At 35.0% G+C, this 14,320-nt stretch overlaps 2 protein-coding genes across 2 annotated transcripts; one reads left to right on the top strand and one right to left on the bottom strand.

Moving 5' to 3' along the window:
• The first annotated feature begins 1,668 nt into the window (after positions 1 to 1,668).
• On the top strand, positions 1,669 to 2,461 carry LOC106117739 (uncharacterized). The gene is made up of 2 exons (XM_013312152.1): positions 1,669 to 1,710; positions 2,032 to 2,461. Exons 1-2 carry the CDS (start codon positions 1,693 to 1,695, stop codon positions 2,404 to 2,406), a joined length of 393 nt encoding a protein of 130 aa, XP_013167606.1. The 5' UTR covers positions 1,669 to 1,692; the 3' UTR covers positions 2,407 to 2,461.
• Positions 2,462 to 3,472: 1,011 nt separating this feature from the next.
• Positions 3,473 to 12,795, bottom strand: LOC106117883 (phenoloxidase subunit 1). Its single transcript, XM_013312387.1, has 14 exons — positions 12,712 to 12,795; positions 12,515 to 12,641; positions 11,679 to 11,868; positions 11,157 to 11,259; positions 10,907 to 11,027; positions 10,392 to 10,597; positions 9,955 to 10,083; positions 8,184 to 8,307; positions 6,480 to 6,644; positions 6,004 to 6,132; positions 5,521 to 5,699; positions 4,958 to 5,103; positions 4,563 to 4,798; positions 3,473 to 4,135 (listed from the first exon to the last, which is right to left on the bottom strand). Exons 2-14 carry the CDS (start codon positions 12,623 to 12,625, stop codon positions 3,923 to 3,925), a joined length of 2,052 nt encoding a protein of 683 aa, XP_013167841.1. The 5' UTR covers positions 12,626 to 12,641; positions 12,712 to 12,795; the 3' UTR covers positions 3,473 to 3,922.
• Positions 12,796 to 14,320: the final 1,525 nt, after the last annotated feature.

Genomic DNA, 14,320 nt, shown 5'->3' on the forward strand with positions numbered 1-14,320 from the left:
CTTCAGAAACCTCTAGAAAAAACTTAACAAAATTTACTAAAATTACTGTTTAACAACGGCATTGGTAGTCCTGCTGGGCACAGTACTTGCGCTAATGTAGGACGCGGCTGGGTGGTCGCTCAGGGCGCTAGACAAAAAGAGGCCACATAGTGTTCAAATTACAGAGTCTCGCATAACTCTTTAAACCCCCAATTGGCATGATAAAGAAGAGAGCGTCGTGGAAATTTTCCCAGCATTCTAATAGAGGTCAGGCTGAATGGGCAAATAAAGGCTGATGATGATGATGATCGAAATAATTTAATCTTTCATAAAACGCATTCATTATAACGAGAGGAACAGACAGAAGATGGGTAACATTAAGTTAAAAGGCGAAAAATTTATACTACAGTACTTCTCTTAATAAATATTATCGAAATAAAATCATCATCATCAGCTCACTGTACGTCCCCACTGAGGGGCTCGGAGCCTACCCAAAGTCACGGGTGACGAGGCCATAGTCAACTACACTTGCCCAGTGCGAGTTGACTTCACACATATCTTTGAATTTCTTCTCAGATATGTGCAGGTTGCATCACGATGTTTTCTTTCACCGTAAGAACGTCGGATAAATGTACATATGTAAATGTGAAATCGAAAAACACATTGGTACATGGCGGGATTCGAACCCAGGACCTGCAGATTGCAAGTCAAGTCCTTGACCTCTGAGCCACCGACGCTCGATAAATAAAATACTCGTGTAAATTTTGTATCTACCAGTTGCTGATATCGGTAAGTTGCTATATTACTAAAGGTTCTTCACTTTGTACTAAATAGTCATACAAAGACAGACTGCGCGATAACCTTTATCATATTCTAGCGTGTATTACAAAGAGATTCAAATATACTACTTATAGAACGGACATTACGAATGCTTTCTTTTCTTGAGCATAATCACACATAATCGCTAATAGACAATTCTAACAGTGGTAGCGCCCGCTGTAACATCTTCGCACGAATTGGCCCGGCTCGCCTGGTGAAATATCACACAGAAGACAGGCGTGAAGTGGAAGCAATTCCGCATTTCGTCTGATGAGTGTGCGTCCCGGAGGCCTAATTTATTCCCCTTTCCCTTCCCATCCTATTTCTTATAAGGAAATGATAGGAAGTGGAAGTGGACTTTCCGGATGAGAGGATGCATGGGAAGGGAAAGTATTTTCTTTCTGTGCATCCTCTCCTCCGTCGAATAAAGGTAGGCAACGCATATGAAATGGCGAATATCTATGGGCAACGGTCACTTCGCTATTTCAGTGATTTCAGGTGGCCGCTTGTTCGTTTGCCACCTTATAATATTTAAAAAAAACATGCTTCAAAGTAGACGAGACTTTAAGCGTACGGTTTGGTTCGTTATGTCCTGTCTGTTGATACGTATATGTTAAATGTCTTTGGTTCCAGTGTTGCCATATCCCATGATAATTGATACCAGAAAATTGCGTTTCATAATTTCTAATTCGAATGTAATTGTAATTAAAATTCTTTGAATATTATTAAAATGACGTGATAACCACATAATTAAAACGGCACATAAGGTCATAATTAAGTTAATTTTGTTTAATTATTATTTATTAATTTTGGTTGATGTAACCGCACATTAAGTTGCATTGTATTATAAGTATATAAGAATACAAATTTCTTATTATACTACTAGTTTTCAATATGGCCTTCGGAGTGCAGGTATTTATTTTTTAAAATTTCTTTCGTATTTAACTTTATTTTGAAAATTATAAACTCAAATAAAATTATCTCAGGATTTGCTTTTTCTGTCAAAAAGTATAATCTTTATAGTACAGGATGTTTCATAAAAATTTTATAAAAAAAATGAACTTTAGTTCTGTAGAAAATCACGGAACATACTTTAAGCTTAAAAGCTATTAAGAATTGAGAATCATCCTGTATAAAGTAACTTGTATATTTGAAAATGTACAAGTTCGGGAATCTTTAAAACGTGCGCTAAGGTTTTATTGTATAAATTTTCATTAAATTATTATTTTTCAGATCGCGGCAATTATACTGGCAGCATATTGTGCATTCGCCAACGCACAAGCTCCATGCGAACCCCAGTCACAAACGGAATCATGCCGATGTTCAAACGCGGTAACAACCACACAAACCCCACCGTTAAGAATTGAGATACATGAGCGCGATGACCCTAATCGACCCAATTATCCCAGCTACCCCAAACTACCCAACTACCCCAGATACCCCTATTTCCCCACATATCGATCTGAATATCCGCTCAGAAGATCGAATATTCCAGAAATAAGATATATACCGACGTATTCTGGTTTGGAATCTCCGAATTACAGAACTATGGAATTAATTAACGCTGAAAGAAATAAAGATTACTACATGATGCCAGTGGGGGCGTGACGAAAGGTTATATATAGTTAAATTCATTGTGCATTTAATTAAGAATAACAGAAATAGTAAGTATGTATATTAAAATGTTAATAAATTATTTAAAAAATATTAATATTATTTTTTTTTCTAAAGGGAACATACCCATACTGCGTGACCTATTTTTTAGTCATTTCGACCCCTCCCTCCCCTCGGTGACCACTCGTAGTACAAGCTAAGACCCCCCCCTTTAGTTTTTACGTAGTAATTCATGATTATGATTTTTAATCATTGCACAGGCAAAAATTAAAAAAAAATTGTCTCATACTCGCCTTTATAGCATAAGACTTCATGCATACTTAAATTACTAGTGAATTGTGTATTATGAAAAATAACAAGTAACGACTACGTGACAAAAACCTGACTAGTATTTTAAGGACCCCCCCCCCCTAAACGGGTCACGTAGTATGAGTACGTTCCCTAATAATAGAGAAAAAATATTTACTAGCCTAAACACCTATTAGAACGGTTCATGAATAAAACAACAAAATATGAAAAAACAATAATTATTAAGTCTTATAAATAGATATAAATAAAATACAATATATTGACAGAATTAAATCTAAATAAAATGACCCGTATTTAATTAAAATTATTAATTATCAATAATATTTCATAGGAATTATTTTATCTTATTTTAATTTAAATTAAGAACACTACAAAGAAATATTAATAGGTTAATTTTTTTAGCAAATTTTTTACCGATGTCTTCAAAGATTATTAAAAAAAAACTATGGTTTAATATTTTTTATCTGTGAAAATATGTAATCTGGGCAATATTTTTTCTGTTTTATTTTATTAAAATAATATGGCTTTCTTATTATTTTGTCAATGTCCTTCGCAGTATATTCCATCTGGCATCCACACAGCTGCGTGTTACTGCTTGGTCTTGATCTATAGTATAGAATACATTTTACTGCCTTAAATCTAGACAAATACATCAATTTTCTATTAGAATCGAATCATCATTAATCTTACTTTTGTATTTTTATTTTTGTTTACGGTAATTATGAAAAAATACATATTTTTTTTAATAATTTTTAAATCGAACAACATTACACGACAATTTAACATAATTACAGATTCAAAGATAAATTCACTATTTTTATTTTGTAGTGTTATCGTATACATACACTCGTTTGACAGGTAGAGATTTAAACAAAATGAAATTAAAAAAACGGCTTTTCGTGAAAAATTCCGGTCAAAATATTTTTAAACATAACTTTTTTTATCTGTTTCTTTAGACTGCATACCTTAATGTCATAATGACAGCTGTCAAGCTAGTAAAATATAAAGCCATATTTACAAAAACTTATATTTTATTGATATTTATAGATGATTTTAGATTATTACAAAATTCAATCATTATATCAAAGATCACGTATTAAAACACGTTTAAAAATCAGAAACAAAAAAGTTGCCAGTTACAAATCTTAAAAATGTTTATGGTTTTTGTAAAGACGGCTTAAATTTTAACTATCAAAATAACCTACCCTTGCTGTGTACGTACTCGGGTGGCGTCGGTGAAGCGAATGTTACATTGTTTGATCGCCATGTTTGGTTTCAGGAAGTCTTCTAAGATGCTAACAGGCGCGGGACGGTCGAAGGGGAATCCCATGGGACGTTTGTCCGGGTAGCGACGGTCACGGATGCCGCAATATGCCGCAGCATCATTGCAGGTTCCTACTAGATCTTGCTCGATCTGGGAAATTAATGAAATCTTACTAGTATTATAAATGCAATAAAAGAGAATGGATGTTTGTTAGAAGGTACAGTCTGGAACGGCTTAACGGATCTTGATGAAATTTGGCACAGATGTAAAAGATAGCCTGTAAGGACACACATGCTACTAATTGAGTTTCTTTAGTTTATATAACTCTTGCATCTCTTTCTCTCATTCTCATTCTTTTGTTCCTTTTCTTTTCTAACCCAATAACTAACCCAAATATTTTTATATATGAACATTGCTTAGAGAAGCGTTATTATAATATTACTGTAGGTTTCTACTGCATTTAGACTTATATTATCACAATATTGTGTTCCCTCAAATTCTCTTTAAATAAAAAGAGACGACAATATGTGTACAAGAATTGTCAAAACAAAATATGTGTCTGAAGTACGGGACATACCTTATCTTCATCCCAATTGGTGACCATAGCGAAGACTACCACAGGATATCCTTCAGGTGTGCCTTTAGGTATAAGCATGTGGTGAGGCCAGCCGCAGCCGCAGAAGTCGAACTGTGCGGCTTGTGCAGAGCCCGCGGTCCCCGGTCGGTTAGACTGATTCCTGAACGTACGCTCGTATGGGATTGTCACTGATGATTCGATACTCCTACGTCGGATCGTGTTGGTTCCCGCATTCACTGGAATTTGTATCATATCGGTTCTCATGAAGAATATATAAATGATCGTAGGATCTTAGTCCTAAAAATATTAACTAGGTAGGGTGACGCAGCGACCCGAAGTAGGCTTTGGCCTCCAACAAAAGTCTCCACTTTCCCCGACTTAACAATTATACTTACATGGTTGGGTAAACTTGTCCAATTCGATCATGAGTCGTCTCTGGTCTTCAAAGGTAAGCGGGGCACCGTTTTCGTCAACGGTGGGTGCCATGAATATACGTACAGTTCCCGTAGCGGCTTGAGCGAGGGTATTGTTTACTTCGATCCTAGACAATCAATACTAGTTATGAGTAACTCAAATAAAATTGATGACCCGCAGATCAGCTCACGGTTCACCACTGTTCATTACGGTGTGAAGCATATCAGTGAACCGGCTCGCAGCTCAACTGGCATAGACTTATGATTTAAGTGATGAGCGAATCACCGGGCAGCTCACATATTTATAGTAAATCGCGATGAGCCGTGAACTGCAAATTTAGTTATAAAGCAGCTCAACGATTCAAGTCACTTCTAAATTAAACTTTTTTGTAACAATAATAATTTTTATTAGCATATGATTAGATTCAAATCATATTCACGACACAATTAATAACGTATATTGCATTTTGGTATATTTCATCAAACTTTTATTGAACTGAAACTCCTGTATATTTTGTCTCTTTTTGACACAAAATAATACTCACACATAGACGAATTCATCATGCTGTAGATGTGTAAAGCGAGCGAGCACACTTCCACGTGGCGTGAAGTCCATGCCACGACTCAGTTCCACCGTGCTCTGTTCCCATTGAGTTGCAAACGTGTTAGCGCCTGCAGGACTCTCGATATTGATAGATGACACACGAATACCAGGGAAATCCAACTGGAATAAGTCAATTATGTTGAAGTTGAATTTGCATATTAATAAGTTATGTTGAAAATTCTTTTTATAAATAACAGTAGGTTTTTGAAACCAAAACTTCTTTGACAAAACAGTGATAACAATATTTTTAAACGTCGTTTTTGGTCTCAAAAACCCATGAACAATCAACTATTTTGCAGTTGTCATTTAACAAATGAATCAATTATATACATTTTTTTTTATTTTCTTCTTTGGTTACAAAGTATTTACCAAATGTAACTGGCCGAATACTCGATCTAAAAAGAGGTTATATAACACTACTCACCCTGTCATCTCCATAAGGTGGTAATTTGCTCTTATACATCGTAAACAGATCATCAACATACGCGTGCCAGCGATAAAATACAGGGTCGCGCATGGCCGTAGCCGAATCACCCATCACTCCAAATTGTTCCTGTATAAATTTAAAAAAAAACTTACAAAGGTATTAAGGACCTTCACCTTTTCAGTCAATTAAAAACAATAATGCTAAACTTTTATTAAACTTTTTTAAAATATCATTTTGGATATCATTCAGGAGACCTAATTTTAATCCTCTTCCCCTTCAAACTATTTTGTTCCAAGGAAATGATGGAACGCACAGAAAGAGAATATTTGCCCTTCCTATGGGTCTTCTCCTCCATTGATAAGAGGAAGGTCATCAGCAATTACGGGTGTCTCTTGCGTTCGTTTTGCCATCTCGGCGAATGAAGTGGCCGAATGCTCGTTTACCATCTAACTATAAAAAAAACATCCACGTACCAAGTTACGATGGTCAGGATCATGACAATAAGAGATAAACACGTGGCCCATGTTATGTAGATCCCCGTAGTAGACCCTATTGCGGCTGATGATAGAGGATTCCATCAGGTTACCGAGCACGTCTATGCCTGTTTCTTCGTCTAAAGGCATTTGACTGCCGTTTGGCTGCATTAAAAAAATAAATCACTTTATACAAATTGTAATTTGTACTTTTGCATACAATAACATCATTACGCAATAGTTTTTAAATGAGCAAATTGGGCAGCCATCTTTCATCAGAAAAAAATATATAGATACCTACATTTTGAAATGTGTTTTGTTCTTGGAATTGGTAGCTTATAGGTTAAAAATAATCATACATATGACTGGCAGACCACGACTCCGTCCGCGCGGAATTAAAAAAAATTAAGTAGGCTATGTGTTCTTCCAGAATTTGTTCTACATGTCTGCTAAAATCCGTTCAGTCTTTCTACATCAAACAAACATCCATCCATCCAAACATTCACATTTATAATATTATTAAGATTAGATATAAGTAGAGTTACTAATTAAATTAATTTTACAACATCGTTTGCAGTGAGTGTAGACAATATAACAGTCGATTATTACTCATCATCAGCTCACTATACGTCCCCATCGAGGGGCTCGGAGCCTACTCTAAGTTAAGGGTGATTAGGCCATAGTCAACCACGCTGGCAAGTGCGGGTTGGTTGACTTCATCACGATAAGAACGTCGGATAAATGTACATATGTAAATCGTAATCGAAAAACACATTGGTACATGGCGGGATTCGAACCCAGGAATTGCAGATTGCAAGTCAAGTGCTTGACACCTGAGCCACCGACGCTCTTATTACTTGCTCGATTATTACTATTGCTAGTAAAATCGTCAAAATGTATAGGAAAATACTTGACATGCACGATATTTTTTTACATAGAAAAAGACATATATAAAGATATTGTAACTTATTAACGTACTACAAAAAGGAGGAGGTTCTCAATTCATCTGTATGTTTTTTATTTTTTATATTTTTGACTTTTCAATTAATGACTTCGCTTATCGAATGTTCGTCTAGCCCCACAGATAAATTATAAAAGTAAAAACATTAGAAACTCTGATCACATGTAAACAACGTGATAATAATCCTAACCTATATTATCTTATTTCTGTTGAACGCATAAATGTAAACACCTAAACGTCATATTTCAAATGGCGGCAATTACGCTTGTCAATTTTTTAGCTAATAATATTTTTACTTTTTACCAAGATTATAGTGTAACTAGCTGTCGCGCGCGACTCCGTCCGAAATCAAAATAAACATAATTAGTAGCCTATGTTTTCTTCCAAACTATGTTGTGTATGCATGCCAAATCTCAGCGAGATTCATGTAGCCGTTCACGAGATACCTTCAAACAAACATCCAAACATTCGCATTTATAATATTAGTAATGTTGAGAAAAAATCCAACACTGTTTCGGTGTATCGGCGCATCGCTAGCCTTATTAAAATGTCGACGTTTATGTTCCCTCACTAATCATTCTGACACTTGTCTTTGTAACAAAAGCGTGTCATTCGCGCCATATGATTCTAACTAATAATGTCTACAAGTAAGGAAGTAAGATTAACTACTATTATTTAAAAATTATAGTATGCCTATGGTTGAAATAATAAAGCTTTGGATTGGAACAAGATATTGTATTTACCAGTAGAACAGCATTGTTCTGTATAGCTTCAATGAAACGATCTCTCCAAGTCTCTAGTTCTGCAACTTCACTCCTGATCTGATCGACCGGTCTGTCCAAGTCTCGAATTGATGAACCTTCGAATCTGTAATTGACATAGGGAAAGTACTTAATGACAACTAGGTACAACCCTATATTGTTTTAGGTTAATTTTGCTTGTCAATATTCTAAGTATTTCGAGAAAGTTCAAGCTTATTGAGTCTTACGATGATTTTCCATTTAAATCAAACCATAAAAGTAGTAATCGAATTTAATTATTGTCCTTTAAAATAAAATTTATTTTATTGTATAGCTGTCGCCCGACTCCGTCTTCTCGGAATTAAAAAAAAAACTAATTGGTAGCCCATACTTCTTCCAGACTCCATCAGTCTTCCAGACTATATTTTATATGTATGCCTAATTTAATCGAGATCCGTTTAGCCCTTCTGGTGATACCTTCAAACATCCATGCATCAAAATATTCATATTTATAATATTAGTAAGAAGTTAGATCTATCTCCCATTACAAAAAACCTTCCTTTATCTGCCTCTTTCAATCCTATCGAAGTTTATGCATACAACTAAATTTGATTATGGGCATCGAACTTACAAATCCAAATACGAAATAAAAACTTACTCCGTACTAGGTTGTTCCTAGTACGAGTTTTAATCACGCGAGCAAGAATCGTAAATTCAAATAAGTTATGGAAAGCTTCTAGAGAAATAAATCTTGCGCTATATTAATATTGCGAACGTAACGTTTCGACCAAATCAACGCTTAACATCACGTGGGATACTTGACCAAGCGTTATTTTAGCTATTTTCTATTTAACATCATCATAAATCTATCATTCGATTAGCATAGTATGTCCTACTCTTCCATACATCTCTATGAGCCGTCATATCTATTTCGATATGACAGCGGGAAAGAGTCACACAATCCATACTTTCTTTTGTTTTCCTCTACCTTTGTAACCATCCACTTCCAATAATTTATTTATTCTAAAATGATTTATGTCGAATGAAGTGGACAGTTGATATATCATTTTGGCCCTGATCATCACTTAATAGAGGGAATGAGTACAGTTCTAATTCTAGTTCTAAAAAATCTACTCAATAGAAATATTATCTCTACATATCCACGTGTAACCATTCTGACGTCAAACTCTAGTGACAAACAATGACTCAGAGTGCTATCTCGTATTTATTATAAGGAAAATATATCAAGAAAATTATATCAAAGCTATCACAACTTCGTCCGCATAGCGTTGAAAAACTGACTTAGTAAACAGATATTTGTTCTAAATTACATCCCGATTCAACTGTTTTCGAGTAAAAACTCGAAAGTAAAAACTTTCGCATTTAATATATTTTATTAGTAACTAGTCGTCGACCGTAACTCCGTCCACGCGGAATAAATAAAAAACTGAATGAGTAGCCTATTAGTAGAGAGTAGAGTAGCCTATAAGTACTTCCGGATTATGTTCTATATCTGTGCAAAATTTCATCAAGAGATACTTTCAAACAAACATCCATCTAAACTTTCGCATTTATAATATTAGTAATGTTAGGAAGAAAATCCGACACTGTGCCGGTGTGGCGCAACACTAGCCTTACTAAAATGTCGACGTTTATGTCCCCTCACTAATCATTCTGACACTTGACTTTGTAATAAAAGCGAGCCATTTGCGACAAAGGATTCTAATGAATAATGTCTAAAAGTGATTAGTAAAGTAAAGTAATAATTAATTACCTGGGAGGCCAAGCTCGACTGGCCACTTGCGAGTCCAGTTTGGGGAAGTAACCCTCTTCTATTGGCTCTCGGAAGTTGTTGAAGCGTTTTACTCTTCCCAAATTATTGCACAATCGTTCTGTATTGTATCTAGAAGAGAAACATTTAAATTAATTGAAGTTAATTAATAAGCATATTTGAAATATCAATCTACGATCATATGGTGATCCCTCTCCGCTTCCTTGAGAAAAGAGAGCAGATGCCTATCCCGATTCCCTTCCATCCCTTTTCTTATAATGGAAAAAAATATAAAGTCCTCTGGCTATTAAGGTAGGCAACGCATGTGCAATTACGGATGTCTATGGGCAGCGGTGACTTCGCTATTCCGGCGAAGTAAGGTGGTCGGTAGCTCGTTTGCAACCTTATAATATAAAAAAAGAAACAAACTGTGATTATACCTGGCAATGATCTGCTCGTGCATGTAATAAAAGAGTTCTCCTCTCCTGTCCTTGTTGACTACAGCGCGGTCTGCGGCATCAAACGGGTAGACCAAATGCCAGTGCCAATGGTGAAGATTGATGCCCATATCTTCACGGAAGTATGCCACACGCTGCTCCGGTTCAGATGGTGACGCGGTGTAATTCAATGGTATTGTTATCGGCATCTGATAAATGAAGTTTGTGTCGGTTAACTTTTTGAATTTCGAATTCGGAAAAAAAATGAGAACTCTCTTGTTTTTTTTAAAGTTGATAAGTTAATGGCGAATTATGCCTAAAGTCTTTTCTCTTTAGTTAGTTTGGAATGGCTGTTATATTCCAATCTAAGAGTTTCTTACATTTGAAGGCCGATCATTCAACCTCTTTGCTAATTAGCACTAAACATAAATGGCATTAGAGACACAAAGTTACAATAGCATACTGTTATTTATAAGATTTTTTTTTAATTTTACACAGCTTCGTTTGACTCTACATACCTTCACGCCTGCAGTAACCACGGTGCTGACTTCTCGTGCGCGGCGGAATACCTTAGGGTCCATAAATTTGTCAGGAAATGTTTCAGCAAACGTAGGGATGTCTAATCCCTTAGTATCAGGTCTAGGATGAAAACAAAGTAAGAAGTAATGTGTAGTTAATAGTTTAGAAAGAAAAAATTATATTTGTTTTTGGTCAAAGAAACTTGACTGAATGAAAGCTATAAAAATTTGTAAAAAAAAATATATTTACCTGTGTAAAATAGCAACCGACAGACAATAGTTAAACATATAAGGGTTGATGCGTAGTTGGCAGTACGAACATATCGATATCAAATCTTTAACGTTTCTCATACCTAGAAAAAAATAAATCTTAAAAGAAAGTTGAAGGTTGACGATTTCTGCGTAACTTCGGATTAAGGGCGTGAGATCTTATTTATTACTTTTACACACCCGACTGACATCAATATTCCTTGAGATCAGTCTGATAATTATCTTAATTGCTTTGTATTAATGTTGCGTTTCTGAGACTTAAATCTCCGTTTAAAACTTACTTTTATCTCTGTTTTGTCAAAGACAGGAATGACGATATGTTTTATACAGAGATTAGTCTCAGAAACCAACGGTATAGTACAAAATATAAATACAGTACATAATTGTTCACCCTCTAAACAATATTTGAATTTGAACCAAATAGATTAAAATTATGGATGAACAATCGACATTTTAGTGGATTTTTACATTTTATAGCTTCATGCATGTAATCGTTCCTTACCCATGAATATGTCAATAAGTTTGCCCGCCATTTTCCTATGCTTAGGCACGAACAGAGAGAATTGGTTGTTGAACGGCAGCTCCATCGGCAGTTGTAGATTCGGAAGAGCTATCTCGTTCACCGGGATAGACTTAGAATCAGCACCGAAGCGATTAGCCAAGGTGTTGCTTACTGCCTTGTATTTATCTGGCTGTAATTGAATTAGGTTAGTTTGGTATATACTATTAGGAAGAAAATCCGACAGTTTGCCGGAGTAGCGCAACACTAGCCTTACTAAAATGTCGACGTTTATGTCCCCTCACTAATCATTCTGACACTTGACTTTGTAACAAAAGCACGCCATTCATGACAAAGGATTCTAACTAATAATGTCTAAAAATACAGGAGAGATAGGAAATAACAAGAAAGGGAAAGAAGATGGCTTCATAAAGAAGACCGAAAGTATGGTAGAGGTGAATTAAGTTTTCTTAGTCGCGATAGAAAATATATGTAAAAGTAAAAACATATTGTGCAAAACTAAATAGTTTCCATTTATACTATTTACCGTGGGTTTCTGAGACCAAAATCCCCAATTTCTTTTGTCAAAGGTAATGACAGTGATGACGATGTATTTTAAACAGGGATTTTGATCTCAGAAACCTTACTTATATATTATAAACGCGAATGTTTAAATGAATGGATGAATATTTGTTTGAAGGTATCTCCAAAACGGCTACATGGATATTGCTGGAATTTGGTACAAATGTAGAACATAGCCTAGAAGAACACATAGGCTACTAAGTTTAATTCCGCGCAGACGGAGTAACAGACGAGAGCTAGTATATTTATAAACTTACGTAGAAATTGTCAGGTATCTGAAAGGTAGATCTTTCCTCCCCCTTTTGCATGAAGCATGGCTCCGTGGGACGGTCGAAGAAAAGTAATAGATTTTCTTTTGAATCGGCCATTTTGATTCGCTAAAATCTGTTAATAATAATAAATGTAAATTCGTTCACGGTACATTATTTTAAATAAATATAATTATAACTCTTACCTGACTCTTGGATGAATTATTAAAAAAAAAAAACAAAAAAAGTTGCCAAACTTCCGAAAGACAGTCAGTCGGAAAGCCTTGTTCTCGACTGATATGATAAACAAAAATTGACCAATTTATATTATTTTTTCGTAAAAACGTGTGCATCAAATATCAGGAACGAATAGAAGTCCTGACCACAATCAGAACAAGGACTAAAGCTCATATGTCAATGAGATAAGGGCTAAAATAGCATGAACTTCAATCCTGGACAGCCAAAACAAGATAGAAACTGCGGTTATGTTATCTAATTTTATAAATATAACAATAACGAAATACTTCGTTCATATTATTCTCAACGTTTTGGGTCTATAACTGTCATACTCGCAGTCGTAATGGTCGCTCAGGGTATACTTTATTATGAGAAATCTATCCTTAGAAGTCAGCTAAAAACGACCGTAATGCAAAATATTCCATAGTCAAAGTTTCCTTTGCCTTTACTACTTCTAGAGTTAACTTCTAATAAACATACATCCATCGATAAATCCAAACATTCTCATTAGTAAGATACAAGTAAGATAAGAATTAAGATTTATAATGCGACTACTAATAACTTAGTATTGACATGAAGATAATAACTAATAATTCATAATATTGCTTTCCCAGAAGCATCTAATCATCAGTGAGATTAATTATGGTGGCTGAATTATGCACCGCCTACATCACAGAAATCTATAGAAACACTGGACATTTTGGAAATGACAGTTATTGCTTGGTTCTGGCTTAAAAGCGCCAATTGACGTTACTATTTACTTTTTTTTTAGTTCAAATTTCGAACATCTCTACATTATTTTTACAAAACCTTACGAATACAGAAAAGTACCTGTCACATAAATTACTGTAACTACATTTAAATGATTAAATAGAAATAATATACTCTAGTCGGTCATTCGGTTAAATTTGCACAATATTTATTAGCATATTTATTTGTTATATGCAATTCTTATCAGAACTTATAAAGTAGGCACTATGTTTGTTGCAATACGTGGCCTCTGACACTTTCAGTCTCACACCGCATGACATTCAACCGATTTCTTATTAAGCTTACTAATCTTATTTCTTACTAAAATATTATAAATTAAAAATTTTGATGAATGGATGGATGTTTGAAGCCGTTCTGGTTTAACAAATCTCGATAATCGACATGGATTTAGAACGTAATGTGAGAGAAAACATAGGTAGAAAGGAACGCATAAGTTTTTTTTTCTTCCGCGCAGGCAGTGCGCAGGCGTAAGCTAGCTTTAAAAAGTTCTATAGACAATGAATCTGCTTGTATTGAGTTATGAAAACAGCGACGCCCATGGTCTACATATAGAATTTTCAATAGTTACAATTTAAGAATGCAATGTTGCTCACAACTTGTATGAAAAATATTTATAAGTATTTGTTCTTTTTCTCAAGATTTGCACTTTGCTCTTAGGTTTAGCTTTATAAACAATTGTGGCTCCTTTTTTTATAAACCCCATTGTTTCTCAGTTGAAAAATGGTTATTAGTACTTTCATGGGTAGTCATAAGTATATTGAAAATCCTACGTCTGTTGTTGGGTGGGGACACATACCCGACAGACTT

Source organism: Papilio xuthus, unplaced genomic scaffold (assembly GCF_000836235.2).
Source record: "Papilio xuthus unplaced genomic scaffold, Pxut_1.1 DF827679.1, whole genome shotgun sequence".
Classification (NCBI taxonomy): domain Eukaryota; kingdom Metazoa; phylum Arthropoda; class Insecta; order Lepidoptera; family Papilionidae; genus Papilio; species Papilio xuthus.

Excerpts from the sequence above, each read along its gene's own strand:
- LOC106117883 (XM_013312387.1), bottom strand. The coding sequence starts at position 12,625 with ATGGCCGATTCAAAAGAAAATCTATTACTTTTCTTCGACCGTCCCACG. Across the intron at positions 5,700-6,003 it reads CACCTTATGGAGATGACAGG|TTGGATTTCCCTGGTATTCG; the intron begins GTGAGTAGTGTT and ends GACTTATTCCAG. Across the intron at positions 5,104-5,520 it reads CATGATGAATTCGTCTATGT|GATCGAAGTAAACAATACCC; the intron begins GTGAGTATTATT and ends TTGATTGTCTAG.